At 42.6% G+C, this 18,638-nt stretch overlaps 1 protein-coding gene across 8 annotated transcripts in view; it reads left to right on the top strand.

The window, feature by feature from the left end:
* Nucleotides 1-375: 375 nt before the first annotated feature.
* Nucleotides 376-18,638, top strand: part of dclk2a (doublecortin-like kinase 2a) — a 38,448-nt gene continuing 20,185 nt past the window's right edge. For all 8 annotated transcript variants that reach the window (XR_009241454.1, XM_058640436.1, XM_058640434.1 and 5 more), the window contains exons 1-2: nucleotides 376-1,220; nucleotides 5,417-5,757. Coding sequence is in view for 7 of the 8 variants with exons in the window: in XM_058640436.1 (XP_058496419.1) it covers nucleotides 815-1,220; nucleotides 5,417-5,757 (747 nt within the window). In the remaining variant the exon portion in view is untranslated. The remainder of the gene's footprint in view (nucleotides 1,221-5,416; nucleotides 5,758-18,638) is intronic.

Consider the following 18,638-nt stretch of genomic DNA (forward strand, 5'->3'; position numbering starts at 1 on the left):
ATTGTGAGAATAAAGTCGTAATATAGAGAGAATAAAGTCGTAATGTTAAAAAGTTGTAATATTAAGAGAAAAAGTAGTAGTATTACGAGAATAAAGTAATTATTAATCAAGCAAAGGCCAGAGCTGAAGATGAGAAACGATGATACAACAACTCATAATATTACGACTTTATTCTCGTATTATTACGACTTTTTCCTGTGTTGTTTGGCCCTAATACTCCGTCGTACATTCCAGGTCATGTCATTTTTAAACTCCATTGTCTTTAGAGGCTGAATACGTTTCCAGAACAATAGGTGCATTAGGACCCAGAGGCGGGAGGAGCTTCCGCCTCTCTCATTATCCATTGATTTGACAGCTTGAGCGACCAGTGTGTGTGTGTGTGTGTGTGAGGAAGGATGAGAAGCAGAGACGGATCCAGTTTGTAGAACCCTGAAGTTTAGTAAAAGCGCACAGTTGTTTTGTGTGAATCCACAGCGATGTCTGTCACACACACATGCGTATCGCTGGACACGTTCTCCACCGGATAATCCCGAGTTTGCCTTATTTGGATTATTACTGTGTGTTTTTATACAGTAGGTGGAGAGTTTAAATTCATCGACTCGGTCAGTTTCTGTAGATGTAAAGATTATTCCTCGATTTTTCTTCCTTCATTCTGAAACTCGTGGGAGAAATTGAAGTGGTCACACAGTGGATTGGGATTGGGAGTGGAGACGCACACGTGTATCCTCCTCCTTCATCCGGCTGCGCTCACGCCGACGCTTCAGGATTCAACTATTGTTTCTGTCATAGCAGGAATAGAAAGTGACACGCGACAATGTCTCTGAGCAGAAGTATTGAGTTCGAACACTTCGAGGAACGAGAGAAGCCACACCGGACACCGAGGACCAACTCGGGCGCCGGGTCCCAGTCTGGCTCCAGAGGCAACGGACTCGTGCCGAGCCCTGCGCACAGTGCGCACTGTAGTTTCTACCGCACACGCACTCTCCAGTCCCTCACATCTGAGAAGAAAGCCCGGAAAGTGCGCTTTTATCGCAATGGGGACAGATACTTCAAAGGGCTGGTGTATGCTGTTTCTAATGACCGGTTCAGGTCCCTGGATGCTCTGCTCATGGAGCTCACACGGTCTCTGTCGGACAACGTCAACCTGCCTCAGGGAGTCCGGACCTTATACACGTTGGATGGAGGCAGGAAGATCTCCAGTCTGGATGAGTTAGTGGAAGGTAAGGCTGATGGATGGATGGATGAATGGACCTCTTCATGTCATCATACATTATGGAAGTAGCTCAGTACATTATTGTTTGGACTAATGGGCATTGATGCAGACCTAGGAATGGATTTTTTTAAAAGCTTGATTTGGCCGTGAGTATGGGCTAATTGGCCTCAGGAAAGTTATGTCACAGCCCGTTAGTCCACCTTGTATATTGCTGGATATTAGAAAAGTTTCCACTGTCAGAGAAAAAGGTTATTGTCAAGATATCGTTTATGTGCAGAAAACATTAGACTCAGTCAGAGTAAAGATGCTCTGGAGCTTTCTAGCTCATTTCCATCTGCTGTCCCTGTGCAAGGAATGAAAAACATCAGGATAGAAGGAAAGAGATTTAAAAGGTGCTTAAAGTGCATTACACCATATACAGTCCTCGCATACGGTTAGAGTGTTATTTGTTTATCTCAGAGAAACATTACACTATAATGGATCCAATGCAAAGTGTTATTGATCTACCCCCCCCCCCCCCCCCCAGGTGAAATTTAAATTGACACAGCAACACAGGAATGTAATAAATGACAAATAAGAGCAGAAACAAGATGTAGACAAAATATAGGATCAAAAATTAGACAAAAAACAAGATTGAAATGACGTACGCATGACAATATAGACAGTGTAAATGTGACACTGTGCAGTTTTTAATGCAGTACATGTGAAATGTTGCCCAACAACATTCAAATGCAGTGACAAAACTGTTTTTGACATGTGTCTGGAGACGAGAGGAGAGGACAGGAGACGAGACACCCCTAATCCTCAGTTCAACTTGAGTTCAGGGCTTTTGCTAGCTCTGCATCAGTGCAGCACTGGACTCTCTCTTAATATTCTCCCACTTTCTTTTATTGATGAGTCAACATTGTGTGCCTGTAATTGTTTCTTGTAAATCTCCTACCAGGGAATAGCTCAATGTTTGATGTTTTAGTGTTCATTGGCTTTAAAAAGTTAATCTCACCCCGGGGTTTGAAAGAGGAGACATTTCCACCTCATGCTTTGTCTGTTTATTGTTGGAGGCACATGGGTGAATTTATGGGTTTTAAGATTGCAAACTAACTAACTGCAATCATTATAATAAAAAACAACAACAACAAAAAAAAAACAGTAAACCACAGCAAGTTTGGAAGAATTAACAAACGTCTTCCAGTCACTGTCATATGATTACTTTTTTGGTAGGCGCTTAAAAGGCTAAAATCATTTCCCAAACAAATATGGTTTTCATATTGTTTGTCATAGTCACTGGTGCTCATGCAGCCATAAATGCAGCACAGTCATTGAGCCTTTCACTGCCCTGCTGTGTTATTCTCTCTGCAGGGACGGTGACCTCTCCACAATGACCTAATCTTCAGTATCTGTCTGCACTGTCTGTGACTGTTCAATCCTCTTTATAAAAATGAGCGCTTTACACCTCAGCCTCACATACTCAGGAACTACTGACCTCCCCCTGCAGTCATTATTCTTATATTCTGGCTTGTTGTTTTTTATTTCACATCCTCCCTAAAATTGACTCTGTGCTCTGTCTCCTGAGAGAACAAGGAAGATTTAGGTCAGTTCCTGATCTGAATTCTGTAGCATCACTAGTTTGGCAAAAGTGGCTTTTTCTGTTTTTGTTGGGTGCAGAAATGTTCACTGACAGACACTTAAACGGCTGTTTTACATTTATAGTGTCATCATGTGAAATCTACTTTCTGGCAACTGGATAAGTAGTTTTCCAAAAGTGTCCAACATGACATGGACTGTAGTGTCTTGTCCTTGTTTACTCATCCATTTAAGTGCACGGAGGGAGGGAACATTACTGCACAGCTCAGCAGTCTGCCTCCATTGATTCCGGCCTGCTGTGGCTCTTTTGTGTGGAAAGCCAATCAAGCATCATTCACATGTGTGTCCCTTACGTCTGGGTCGGAGCCCATTCAATTTGAACTGCTGTGCTTGTGGAAAACAACTCTGGGAGGTAGCAGAAACTGAAGCTTTGAAGTTATTATGTGATTGGGGGGGGGAGTGGGGGATGTTGCACAAGTTGCTGACAGTGGAACTCTTGTTGGGACAGTAATTTTGCAAGCTGAAGGGTTTATTTCTACCTCCTGATAAAATCCAGCCGTTTAATGGTGATCGAATTGGCTGCACACAGTAAAGCAGCTCAGCTAATGTTCTTTTAGCTGTTCTGATTCTGTCTCTTGTCATCGGCAACAATGTGAACATGATCCCTGATTCACGTGTGCTCATGTCTTGAATCGTGCTTCTGTGCTGTAGTGCTCGTAACGTTTATGAAGAAGACAATGTTGACTTTACTCCAAATAGCAAAACAAGCCATGTAAAATCCCTATTGCAGCCTAATGCCTTACGTCCTCACTGTCCATGGTGTTGCCACAAATGGCCAGAAGCAAGCGTATAATGCTATTATCTTATCTTATTCTTATTCTATCAGTAGAATCAGAGGTAACAGCCGAACACCTTCCTAAAAAGTGTTGTTTGTTATCATTTGTTTTAATTTCCAGTGATTTTTTTCAGAATTTATCATAATGAAAACCATTTCAAGCATTTAATTGTTCATGCCATTAAGTCATGAATCATTTTACATGTCTAATGTGTAGTGATTCATGTGGTATTGCTCCAGGCCGAACCTGAGCTGGATCCTTAATGTATACTTGATGGACAAAGGTATAGTACTCTGCATATTTGGTAGTGCTGTACATTTAATAATTACTCTAATTACTCACTAGAAACAATTCAAATTCATTTACTGGATAAAAGAACAAACGGCACATTTAAAAATGTCATTTTTGTTCAGATCTTTACTAAAGGATGGGATTATGAGCCTATGTTATGTCTGATATTTCTAAATCCTACTACTCAATATTATATATAGTCAGGAGAAATGAAGCTATTCTGAAAATGTTGCGTCAGTGTTTTTCAAAATGAGTCTTATAATCTCACAATATCAACACTTTAACGTCACCTTGTTGTGGTTTTGGTGACAGCTGCGTGACTGCTGCAGTAAACGCTGCGCGACTGATTGGACGTCTCTGTTAATGTTGACATCATCTGTTGTCCACCTGAGGACAGCAGCTGGTGGTAGATGACTGAGGCGCCCTCTCACATGACGGAGAGATGTTGCACCTGAGGTCCCTGCTCCCCGGGGAGAAGACGTGTCACCAGCATCTTAACATTCGATCACTTACCCTCAGTTGACTGACAGTCCCAGTTAGGCTCTGTTTCAGTTTTCAGCTGTAGTGCAGTCCCTTCAGCTGTGTCCTAGCCTTTTAATTAGCTCTTGGATAATTGCGGGCTTAATAAAACCAGGTGTCATGGGATATAATGTCTCTTGTAACCTTCTTACATTGCTGCTTGATTCATTGCCTTGACACACATTCAATGAAAATGTCATAGATGGGACTGATTCCATATGTGGAGAAGTTCTTTAGCTTTAAGTCAGTTCTTACAATGCTGTTCTTAAACTGATGCAGCAAATGGTTTCTCACTGGGGAGACGATTTTAACAAATGACACATCTTTCATCATCAGTTTCCATTTTCCTTGTTGAGATTCCTGTAATCGTTGTCCTTTAGTCGTGTAAATTTCGTCACTGAAAGACGGTGGATGTTTGCTGGAACAGAATAAACCATTATGTAAAGAATGTCTTGTAAAGGGAAAATGAATCATGAATGATGAATTGCATAATTTTGTAATGACTGCATCTGAGCAGGAACATGTGTCACTTTTCTTTTCGTGCTCGTTTAGGTGGAAAAGTTTCCCGTTGAACTCCGAGCCTTCAAAACAATCACCAGACATTCTTGCTGCGGTTTTCATTTACCGGCCAAGGCCTGCAGTCACATGACTTTGTTCTTAAGGGGAAACATTTGCGTGTTAATAGTTCGACTGGAATGCTGGCAGATTAAACAAATGCTTTGCTTTGGAGGAAGGCCAGTGCTGCAGCTCAGCAGCTGAAAGGGACAGAGAACGGCATTACACTGGACTGGCCTCTCAATGTGCCTTTTTGTTGCAGCTGAGGAATGTTAACTCTTTGATGTTTGCAAAAATGCCCTTGTAGAAGCAAGTGTTTAATGATGCATACCATATGAGCTGTGTGTGTATTCTAGAGCCTTTCCTATAAATGCTTTCCAACATTTCCATGTTTTGACCACTGACTAATTCCTTCCTCCAGGTGAGAGTTATGTGTGTGCCTCCAACGAACCCTTCCGCCGCGTGGACTACAGCAAGAACATCAACCCCAACTGGTCAGTGGGCAGCAAGACAGGCACATCCCGCTCCCTCTCCTCTCTCATGATCCCGTCAAAGAGTGACCTGCAGCGTGAGGCCAAGGACTTCATTAAACCCAAGCTGGTCACAGTCATCCGTAGCGGCGTCAAACCCCGCAAGGCTGTTCGGATTCTGCTCAACAAAAAGACGGCACACTCCTTCGAGCAGGTGCTCACTGACATCACGGAGGCGATCAAGCTGGACTCTGGAGCTGTGAAGAGACTCTACACGTTAGAGGGCAAGCAGGTGAGTCTGTTAATAAGAACATGCCTTTAAAGGAGATTAGAACAGCAACTCTTAGTGTTTTAAAAACTTAAAATTCACTGCCACCCACAAAAGGGTTCTGATACACAGAAATACAGAGCTGCACTTATACATGTTACTGTGTTCGTGCATATACTGATACACATGTTCCACCATCTGTTTTACTTTTATGATCAATCAGTCTCTTTGGTTAATTGTCACATGTTGGTAATGGGTGGAGATTGAAGGTAAAAGTGAAAGTCTGTAGGAGCAGAGAATTATCACCTGAGGGAGATTTTACTTCATGTCTTAACCTCTGGTTGAGATGTTTTTGAGAGGGGTAATGAGGCTTTTTAGGTTGCTTCCGCCCCACCGATGGGTGGAGTATAAGCCCCGCTCACCAAGCAGAAACAAACATTTCAGCCACAGAACGTAGTCGAGCTGAGTCCAAGCATAGTCATCCAAGCCTTGACCTGGTGATATAATGCTATATCTTGGTTATTTTATGATCTAATATTAGTAATATTAGATCATAAAATAATATGTGTAATATTATATTACACATACTGTATAACCCCACAAACCGTCCAGGGTGTACCCCGCCTATCACCCTATGTCAACTGAGATTGGCACGGCATCCCCGTGACCCTCCTGTGGAGGATAAAGTGGTTGAAAATGGATGGATGTTTCAATAACATCAAAATCTGAAAACATAATTACTATATGAAACTGGAGCCGTGGTGCTCGTAAAACAATTGTTGTGCAAAAGCAGAAACTATATTCTCTAGTTGTTGCCAAGTTGCATAACATGACGGTTGGAGGGAGTTCACCGCATTGTTTTCTGTGAGATGGGGCTGGATGAGGTGCAAATGAAAACCAGATGGAACTGTGAGGCTGAGCTTTTTTGGCCAAACGTTTTATCTGCTGTGATTTATTGGGTTCAGCTGTGTTAGTCGTCGAGGTAATTACATCTTGTTTAATCAGCCGTGCGTAATAACACGTCATTGTTATTTCAACGCAGAACTAATGAATGCATTTTCAGGTTCAGGTCTTCACAACAAGCATAGAGTCATTTCTACTTCATCCAATCATATTAAATCATTTAAGACCATTTATTTTACTATTCCCCCTTCAAGTGGGACACATACATTATTCTAACATTTCCATTTGACTTTGGCGTGGAGATGAGCTGGTGTTGGGGGATGATGTGAGCGGCTGTACACATGGTGCTCCCTCTCATCAAGTCGATTTATATTAATGCTGCCTCATCTGGACCAAGTCTTACTTCATTATTTTTCATTTGGTCATTATTATCTGGGGCCACATGGTTGGTGTAGTGGTTAAGCACTCTTGCCTTTGCAGCAAGAAGACCCCGGTTCGTGACCCGGTCAGAAACCTCCTGCATAGAGTTTGTGTGTTCTCCCTGTGTGTGTGTGTGTGTGTGGGGGGGGGGGGGGGGGTTCTCCAGGTTCCTTTTTACATTACAAAAACCTGCAGATTTGTGGATCAGGCAAATTGGATACTCTAAATTGACTGTAGGTGAGAGTGAATGGTGATGGACTGGAGACCTGTCCATGGCACCAGTGACCCCCGTGACCCTCATGTGGAGGATAAAGCGGTAGAAGATGAATGTATGGACGTTATTATCGGACGTAATATACATTATATTAAAAAGGCTGTGATTTAAAAATCGGAAACATTACGAAAAGTTAATAAACAAATAGATACGTCTCATAAGTTGTTTGTTTTTAAGGTGGAATGAAAACATTTTGGTCACCTTTCATCCTAACGTAGTGTTTCATCATGGGTGTGAGGTTGTGTACGGGCTGAAATAGGTCAACTTTAAAAACACCTTTACATGCAGAGAAGAACATGATTTAATCAGATCGACAATGTAACTGCTTGACGGCAAAAACATAGAACAAAAACTGCCGATATGCAAAAAGTGGATGTTTTATTTTAAGTGGATGTTCACTTATAAACTGCAAATTCAGTGATTCAACTACTTTTCTAATTTCAGTTAGTGATAAGATTTGACAGTTATACAAAAGACTACAAAAATCATTGACGCTTGAAGGAGTTAAAGTATAAAACATCTTCTGGGTAGAAGTTAGAAGCAGTAACAGCAAACTAAGAGCTGAGATAACATATCTGAAAGTTTTTTTTTTCTCCGAAATGCCATGCACTGGTAGCCTACAGCAGGCAGGCACTTCTGGACATCTGTAGTTTTCATAACCATCTGGATTTAACTCTTCATATTCCACCGGAGCTACCGGAGCTTGTTCGCTCTCGCAGCCGCCACCACCACCCCCATGCAGGCCCCGAAGCCCCGAGCTCGAGTGAGTACGCTGACCCCAGGGAGGTGCTCCGGAGACGGCGACGTAAGCGGGGGAAGAGGGCTGGGCTACACGCTAGGCTAAAAGCTCGCGCTAGCAGACCATCGCTACCCAGCCTCCTGCTCGCTAACGTGCGGTCACTGGACAACAAACTGGACGAGCTACGAGCCAGGATCTCAACCCAACGGGAAATGAGGGAATGCTGTGCTCTCATTTTCACAGAGACCTGGCTTTCGGACAAAATCCCGGAGTGTGCTATTCAGCTAACTACTCACTCCGTGCACCGAGGAGACCGGACTGCAGCCTCCGGTAAGGCAAAAGGAGGGGGTGTGTGTGTTTACATTAACAACGCGTGGTGTGGAGACATACAGACTGTTCAGAAGCACTGTTCACCTGACGTGGAGTTTTTATTACTGAAATGCCGTCCCTATTATCTACCGAGGGAATTTACTGCTGTGTTTTTGGCCGCTGTTTACATCCCCCCACGGGCCAACTCCACCGCAGCACTCGGCACACTCCATGACGTCATCAGCGCGCTGGAGACGGCTCATCCCGATGCTGTTTTCATCACTGCTGGAGACTTCAACCAGTGCAACTTACGGACTGTATTCCCCAAATACCGCCAGCATGTAGACATTCCCACCCGTGAAAAGAACACTCTGGACCATGTTTACAGCAACATCCGTGGTGCATACAGGGCTGCACCCCGCCCCCACTTCGGACAATCTGACCACATCTCACTGTTTATGTACCCCGCTTACAGACAAAGGCTGAAACAAGCAAACCCAGCCACAAAAGTTATCAAACTCTGGAACCCAGACACCGAAAGCATCCTGCAGGACTGTTTTGCTACGACAGACTGGGATGTTTTTAAAGCTGCAGCCACTCTGGAGGACTCCTCTGTCAGTGTACAGGACTACGCTGAGTATGTGACTGGGTACATCAGCACGTGTGTTGACAACATCGTGCCCACCATACATGTCAGGAAGTTCCCCAACCAGAAGCCCTGGGTAAACACTCAGGTACGAAGCATGCTGCGTGCTCGCTCCACTGCATTTAAATCAGGCAGCGAAGCTGAGTACAAAACCGCCAAGTACAGACTGAGACACGCCATCACAGCGGCAAAGAGGCAGTACAGAGAGAAGCTGGACAGCTTCTATTCCACTGCTGACTCTGGGCGGATGTGGAGGGGCCTGCAGCACATCACAGACCACAAGACCACCACCAGCACCATCAGTTCCACAGACAACCTGCCAGACGACCTCAACACTTTCTACACCCGCTTTGAGGCTACAACAAACACAGACACACACACACACACCTGGACCACTGGACCCCCCTCACCACCACCAACAGTCTCTTCAGGTCAGGTCCACAAAGTCCTGAAGAAAATCAACCCCCACAAGGCAGCAGGACCAGACAACATCCCTGGCCGTGCACTCAGAGCATGTGCTAACGAGCTGGCTGATGTCTTCACATCCATATTCAACCTCTCCCTAAACCAGAGCACCGTTCCCTCCTGCTTCAAAACAACAACCATCGTCCCCCTCCCCAAGAAGAGCCCACCCACTTGCCTGAATGACTACAGACCAGTAGCACTCACTCCTATCATAATGAAGTGTTTCGAGAGAGTGGTGCTGGCGCACATTCAGAGCAGCATCCCGGATTCACTGGACCCCCTGCAGTACGCCTACCGACCCAACAGGTCCACCACTGACGCCATCACAGCTGTCCTCCACCACTCCCTGTCCCACCTGGAAAACAAGGAGTCCTACATCAGGATACTCTTTGTAGACTACAGCTCCGCCTTCAACACGGTCATCCCCTACAAACTCACCCACAAGCTGTCCACCCTTGGCATTCACCCCACCCTCTGCGACTGGCTCCTTGACTTCCTGACTGGCAGACCCCAGACTGTCAGGATTGGCAATAAAACATCAGCCAGCATTATCACAAACATTGGCACTCCACAAGGATGTGTCCTCAGCCCCATCCTCTACACCCTGTTCACACATGACTGTGTCGCCTCCCATAAAGACAACATCATCCTGAAGTTTGCTGACGACACTGCAGTGATAGGATGCATCACTGCGGCGGACGAAGCGGCCTACAGGACGGAGGTGGACAGTCTGGTTTCTTGGTGCGAGGACAACAACCTCACCCTAAACACAGACAAGACGAAGGAGATGATAGTGGACATGAGGAAGGAGAGGAGACCTCACCAACCACTGTTTATCCGGGATCTTGAAGTGGAACGGGTGAGCAGCTTTAAGTACCTCGGGGTCCACATCACTGAGGACTTCACATGGACCACCAACACAACACAGCTGCTCAAGAAAGCACAGCAACGGTTGTATTTTCTGAGGAGGCTGAGGAAGTTTGGCATGTCGACAAAGATCCTCAGCAACTTCTACAGCTGTGTCGTGGAGAGCAGTCTGACCAACTGCATCAGCGCGTGGTACGGCAGCACTACAGCCATGGACCGCAAACGCCTGCAGAGAGTGGTAAAGACAGCTGAGAGGATCACCAGGTCCCCACTGCCCTCACTGCACAGCATCTACCACCGCAGAGTCCACAGGAGAGCTGCCACCATCATCAAAGACAGCACCCACCCACAACATGGACTGTTTACACTCCTGCCCTCAGGACGGAGGTACAGGAGTGCCAAATGCAGGACAACCCGTCTAAAGAACTCTTTTTACCCCACTGCCATCAGAATCCTCAACAGCTGAACGGGACTACAATAATCCTGTCACCTGGTTACACTGTCACTTTAATCTGTTACCGTCACTTTAAAACCTGAAACATTGTCACTTTAAATCTGTGTGTCACTTTAAATCTGTGTTCACTTTATGTACAGTTCATATTTTTACACTTATTTTATGCATATATGTGATTTTAGTCTCTTGTAATATTTATATTTTTCTTATGTATATTTATACTTTTTTACAAAAGCATCTCTTTTTTACTTTTTTTACTTTTTACTTTATGCTGGTGTTTTTTGAGTGGACAGCAAAGTAAGAATTTCATTGTACAGGGAAACGTGTTTCTTTACTGTGCATATGACAATAAACACTTTGAATCTTTGAATCTTGAATCTTGAAAGAATCTGATGTTTGTTTTCTGTGAGGTTTTCTGGGCTGGACACTGACACTGACACTGACAGAGGAGCAGACTCATGAGAAAAGTGATCCTTATCACTTGTGACAGTCAGCCCAGCATGGAACATGATTTCTAATGATTTGTTAGGATTTCTAAACAGTATCCAGATTAACATCACATATATTTATTTATTTATCGTCACTCTACGTTTCCTATGTTTGATGGTGCTCACAAAACTTAAGTCTTAGTCACTAAAGGAATGTTAGCCACGTGATGTAAGGTATGGCACAGCTGCTTCTTATGCATCTAAACTTGTCCCTCTGTCTGTAAGTCCGTCAGTGTAACACAGCAGGGGGTTTCACATCAGTTGTCATAAGAGCAACACCTGCCGTGAAACCACTGAATGGCCAGATATGGTTTGAACCCGGGAAGGTTTGGCAAGTGATTCATTTCTCACTTTTTAAATTCATCATTCACAGCTGCCACACATCCAGGCTTGTGAAGACTTTGTGAGGTGATTTACTGTGATTTAATTCAGATTAATATCTGTGAAATGAGTCACGGATGCGTCTCTGTTGTGCTTTCAGGTTTTTCACATTGTTCTCTTTAATGGATTGAATATAGATTCCAGCTAAGTCGACCGCCAACAATGAGATCTGCTGCAGTGTATGTGGGATTTTCTCCTGCAGATTGATATTTGAAGTGATTTGATTTCAAGTGCTCCACCATATTTAGTGCACTCTGTACGGTATATTACAGATGACACATTACACAGCTCATGCTGCGTGCGTCTTGTAGCTTCTTTAGATAACTCACCACATGATTTTTAATGATAAACACGTTTGCTATTAGTCACAGCGGCCTCAGTTTAGCGTCCTTTGATGAATGATTTCACTCTTTTCTGGAACATAAATCCAATCACTCAGTATTCTGGCTCTGAAAAGCTTCCCCTCTTCAGCTGATGAACACTTGAGCACAGCACATTTTTTTAAATGTTAATTTTAGAGGTTAATATTTATATATATATATATATATATATATATATATATATAAATCAAGTGAATTAATCAAGTCAAAATTGATCAAGAACAGCTCTATTTAATTCCTTTAAAAATCATACCCAGTCACTGTTTTTAAATGGGTTGTTATCTTTGAGTGAAATTGTCTCTCTTCAACATTTAACTGTCTCAGGATTGAATTAAGAGTCTAATTCAGAGGTTAAACACATTAAGCCTGGAACCTGAGCCTAAGACCAGAACAGGACGCCTGTCAACATCCTGTCCATGATCATAGGAGTCGGTTGAGTTTTTTATCGGGGGCTTTCTGTCATTTGGTGTGTAAAGTAATATAATCGTTATCTGTACTGTATAAAGCTGTTTATGGAATTAAATGGGGGAAACTCAGTTTGAACAGGAGGCGACACTTCCGCAGACGTGTCTGATAATCTGAAAGCTCGGCTTGTTTTGAGTCTCCACACTGAAAAGCCCCCCCCCCATTGAAATAATAACACAGACATTTTGGAAGCGAGTCGTCCTTCAAAACAACAAAGTCAAAAGCAGCAGGTCAATATTCAGCCCAGAGTGAAATTGGTCCAAAAAAAAAATGCTGTCTAACATCTCTTTGTCTGTATTTAAAAAATGCAGTAATATAATAATAGCATAATTAGAAATGTTCCGTGTTAAACGGTGATCGATGTTATAGAGACGGCACTGATGTCTGATCTACAGATTCTGGACAATTTCTCAGGTCATGAGTGATATTAAAACTAAAGTCAGTTTTATTTATCGCTACATACATTTATATATAGACATTTATAATTAGGGCCTAATACTCGCACAGCAATGCAAGGACCTATTGAAATTCCTGGATTTCTTTTTTCTTTTTCTGAAAGGATACAATTTTAAAGGCACTAACTACAACTAACCGTTAGTGAAAACAGACAAAAATGGGCACGCAAGTCAGAAATGGTGAGAAAAAAAGATAAAAATAAGTATAATATGTAAAAGTGGTGCAAAATGGCGCTGTAGCTCCCCCTAAAGTGAAAGGGTTAGGGTTAGGACAAAGCCGAAACTAAGATGCAACAAATTTCACAAAAAAAATTATCACAGCCCAAGATGAACAAAAACCGGGAAGTGTACCGTTTTGAATTTGGTGTCCATCTTGACGATTTGTACGCTCTGTAAATGAAAAAACTCGTCTGAGAATGTTAATCGTAAAACACAAAAAGATGAAAGTTATCAAAAGGTCCCGTTGCCATGGCAACCGTCAGCATTGCCAACATGGATGGTTGCCAACCATTCACAACAAAAGAGCAAGTGCCCTGTAACTTCACCATACATTGACTCATTGACACAAGAGACCGAACGTGTGTACGAGCATGAACTTCACCCATCTTGAACTTGCATTTGGCTTATTATAATTATAGTCTTTGTATTATGATGTGACCAGAAACATTGTGTGTGTATTTGGTTAATGTACCAGTGTTTAGTTTAGTCAGCTCTTTAAATGAGCGTCAAATCTTAATGGTTTGAACAAAAAAAGTCCCCTAAAAAGCTTTACTTTGCACTCCTTGAAAATAATAGGTCACGCTCAATCAATCGCACACGCACCCACATACACCCATAAATACACACACACACAGCAGCATCAGCAGCAGCAGCAGCAACAGCAGCCTGCCATCTGCTCCTCTAAAATCAAATCACAGGTCCTAGCCATCCGGAGGGCCCCCTCCCACTGACACACACACATACACTCAGACAGGGGTCTCCCACTTCCCACCCACCAGTGGATAATTAGCTCTATAACCTGGAAGGGAGGGTGTAAGTGCAGCTGTCAGGTGTGTGTGTGTGCGTGTGTGTGCACGTGAACATCTTTATACAGTGCATCTCTGTCTCCTCTCCCTCCTCAGTTCAAAGCTGCTCATCAGACTGAATGTTAATTGTAGATGTTGGTTCTGAGGGCCAGCAGAATCAGCTGCAGCTTTTAAAAGACAAAGAAAAACCTCTTTTACATCTCAAAGCTGACTGAACAGGCAGAAAATAAGACTTTCCCTGCTGTCTATTGTTTGACAATACTTGCTGTTTTGTTTTTTTTTTATTTGTAAAAACCACTCAAGAGTAAACCAAGGGAACTATAGAGATAGTGTGAAAAAAAAACGAGATGCCCCAGGACCCAGTAGGGGGCCAGTCAAGTGCAAAATTAAAAATTTTTGATGATATTTCACATAATTTCAAAATAAAAGTGTTTGTTTTGATATGGGACAATAAATAGTTCATTTTAATTTACTTGAGCAGCCAATCAAATTTATTTAATTGAATATTCTCACTCATGATGAACGAATGTGAGACTTATTATGTCTGGTAAATATAATTCTTTCTTTCTCATATTTTCTCATCAGTTCAGTGTTCAGTGATTCATAATTACAACCTGTTTTTCTGCTTTTTCATGTGATTTGAGGGGCTGGTGTTTCTGCAGTGATGTACATAAACACACACCTGGATTATGCAGATTTCACATTCTGCACTTCTCTGCTCGTGAGTCATGTTTATGCACATGAAAAACTGTCGTCTCACAGTGTTGGAGGGCGAAGGTGAAGGCAAACAGCCTCAAGTGAAGGCCGGGTGAGAGCAGGGTGAAGAGGGCACGGTGCACTCATGGAGGGAAGGAAAGAGAACCAGTGATGTTGAAATGTATGCGAGTTTAAAAGGTTATCGCCAGTGTAGCCTTCACTTCTTGTTGACCCCGGACACAATCGATGAAAATCAATGGATTCATTGGATAAACACTCAGTATGTGGTGTGAGTGAATATCATTCATGACATTTTATCTGATCCTGACGAAGTTTGAATGAAAACAAAACGTATTGTACATAAAAACTGAGGCCGAACCACTTTACTGTATCTATACAATATGACCTTTTGCTGAGGCTCTTGCAGATTCATCATCCTAAGTATGTAAGCACAAGGATTTTTGCTCAAAGATCCATCGTAAGGAATCAAAACATATCACCAATACAGTTTTTCAAGTGATGAAGTAAAGATATGTACACTGATATTATTTATATAACACCGATCAGTCGAACATGTTTTTAAAAACCTCTCCCCTCAACATGGAAAACACATTTAAAAAAAAATCCATCCTGAAACACATTTGCCTTTCATAACCCTTTTCTCTTAGTGATCTGGATGACGGCCAGTCTGTCCATTAACCAGTCTGTCCATTGACGGACCCTGACGGTTTAGACTGCCCAGCTCTAACAGCTGAAATGCTTGTCTCGCTCTGAAATCTACAAAGGCTTTTTCAGGACGGTTGGACGAGGACAGAGTTTACTGTGGAAAACCCGACAGCACAAGTGTTGTTTTTGATGAAAGTTTATTCTGTTTCACTGCACAGACCGAAGTGTTTTAGAACACAAATTAAAGGCTTCATACACAACAGATGGAATAAAATACCCAACAGTTACATCCAATCATTAATTTGCAAAGTTGTTTTTAAGTTTTATTAAAATGAAACTACCTTTATATCCTAATGCCGTCAGCTTGAGTGCATAGTTACTGGATTGCTGAGTTTTGGGGTCACAGACGTTTCCGAGGGGGAGGTGGATGTGGGTTATCATGACGATGATGCATCATGGCATCATCTCAAAATGACACACTCTTTAATGATGGTGGCTCCAATTCTCTGAACCAGCTCATGTTGGTAAGAACACCATAAAACTACGCTATTTTGTTAACGACGGCGATATGTTGTCTTTGGCTTTACCTTCCGGCAAGTTGGTGCAAATCTGTACCACCGTCTTCCTCTCTGACTGGAGGCAAGGCCACACGAGCGCTGCGTCTGATTGTCAGACTTGAGCTGTTTCCAGGAGCGAGGCTGGATTAAACTCTGTCATTCAGGTCAACAGCCATGAAATTTGCATGTCCTGCCTATTGTTCTGTGCTGCCATTTGCATAGAGCACCATCTGACACCAGTGCAGTGACACCGTTCACAGTGAGATTCACTCAATCTTTCCTTTATGTGCTGAATAAATCTTATTAGGGGAAAAAAACACAGTAAATAGCCAGTATGATAGAATAATATCACTTAATACTTATTTATATAAATTATTGCCTACACCGTACAATAGTATTTATTTTATAAATTGCTTTTTTTGAGATTCAACCAGTGATTATCACTTATTTTTCGGTGTCTAAGGAGCGCGTTGTGCAGTAGAGTAAGGGGTTGATTGTTGTTTGAAGATGTTTTTCTTGTTTGTTGTGCTGCAGCAGAGTAATGATGATTACAAATTGAATTGTTGGAATGAGTATCTGGAGAGATGAAATTAAAAATGTTAGACTTATAACTTTGCACATGAAACATTTGGAAAATTATAGCTCAGCAGGGTTAAGTTAGTCTGGCCAAGTTAGTCTGAGTCGGGGCACAAACGAGTTTAAATGTAACATTCCCTAGCCCCTTACCTTAACTTTAGCCATCACAACTAAATGCCTAACCAAAACCTAATTCTAACCCTAAAACCTGGTCTTAAGCCTGTTAAAGTTGTGTGAACCAGTCAAAATGTCCTTGCAAAGATAGGTTTGTTTGACGATTGGTCCACACAGCTTATTGAAGACACTCTCTAGGACTTTCTAGAGACATTAGTGTTAGTCTGACTGACACTGTACCAAAATGTGGTTGAGAGTTGAATAACGGTGCAGCTGTAGTGTGACTTAATCGTGCATGTAAACATACTTTCTTTGTCTTTCTCATAGTCTTAGTATAGCTGACGTATGTGGACATGCATCATTGTATTAAGTCAAGACAAAAGTGCCAGTTTTGAGTTTTTTAGTACGAGTTTAGGCGTGACACCTCGCGCTGACAGACAGGAGAACAAAAAGCCTGCAGAGAACAGAGAGCTGGTGCGTCAGTGGGGACACGAAGCTGTCGACTGTGCACAACGTGTGAAAGCTCAAAAGAGGACGACGGCATCCGTCCAACCATTATGTGCTGTGTGCTCGCTTGTTTTGTTTGTCCAAGCTTGGCTCACATCCAGTCTCTGCAGCCGGCCTTTTTACTCTCCCAACAGCAGAGTTGCCATCATGATATGGTGAGGATTCAAACCACAGCCGCTCCACCACCCTCGCCACCACCAGACACACACGCACGCACACACGACTGTTTGTCAGTTTAAATTTAATTATGCAAGATCAGGTTGCCTCAGCAAGGTTTGGCATGTTGATGAGGGGAATGTTTTTGCACAGGACAAGAGAGATTTAAGTCATCCTGACAACTGTTCCGTGCACTCGAAATCAAACTTCACACTCGGGCTTAAGTGCACGTGTGGAGCTAATAAATACACAATAAACTACTGCAATAATGCAGGTCTTTGGAGACTTTTACTGCAACGTATTGTATCTTACGTGCAGTCATTTTTGTTTTTTAATTGGAAACTGAAAATCATGTATAATTATATTGCACATAATTATATGTAACCAAAAAACAATAACTATATTTAATCCACCTCTTGTGGAACCAAGTTTAATTTTCTAAATGAGTAGGTAATCTAGGTATAATCTACTGTGGCTTTGTATGCATGCATGCCGGGGCTTATACTCTCACCACCTTTATTCCTCCTTTATTACGCTGCTGCTGCTGCTGCTGCTGCTGCTACGAAGTGTCCCTTAAGCGTCTTTGGTTTTTGGGAATCTCATGGTTACATTTCTTGAATTTGTGAAGTCCCTTTTAACTTTAATGCATGTACTCCTTCATCATGTTTTCCCTGCATGATAGTGAATTTGACCTCTGCATTGAACCCATTCTTATTAACCAGCAGTGAACAACAATTTTTTTTGCACCTGGGGAGTAATAGGGGATTAATGCCTTGCTCAGGGGCATCCCAGCCCTGTGCCTGCCCTGGGATTAAACCAGTGATTTTCCGGTTAAAAGCCCAATTCCTTTCCTCTTTGCCAGGGGCTGCTTGAAATGTAGAAATGTGTGATTTATTTAGAAGGTTATGGTTGATGTTGCAAATGTGGTGAATCCACTTGGACTTTCTGTGTCTTCTACATAATCTGGTGTAATCCAGATGTGTGTCTGAGTTCGAGTTAATCACCTGGTTTAATCTGTACACTGATGAACTTCATAGGCGTCTCGTTATCCGGAGGTTCTCGATAATCTAAGCTCGCATTGTATAGAAAACACGAGCTGACTTTCCAGTGTGACGTCTCGGTTGTCTGTTATTTACTCCTTCAAAACTCCACCCACCTCTTTTGCGTGTGACTCATTGGACTCCAGGTGATGAACAGTAATTGGTGAGCTGGAGGTAAATGGGTTGATGATACCTAATGATTATAGTGATCATCCTTTCAGCCAGTCTTTTCCTCTGCCCTGAATAATCAGCACCTGCCACCGTGTGACTTGTTATATTTGGCCCCTTCAGAACTCGATGCAGTGCTTAGATTTTGTTGGAT

This window comes from Solea solea, chromosome 10, assembly GCF_958295425.1.
Source record: "Solea solea chromosome 10, fSolSol10.1, whole genome shotgun sequence".
Lineage (NCBI taxonomy): Eukaryota > Metazoa > Chordata > Actinopteri > Pleuronectiformes > Soleidae > Solea > Solea solea.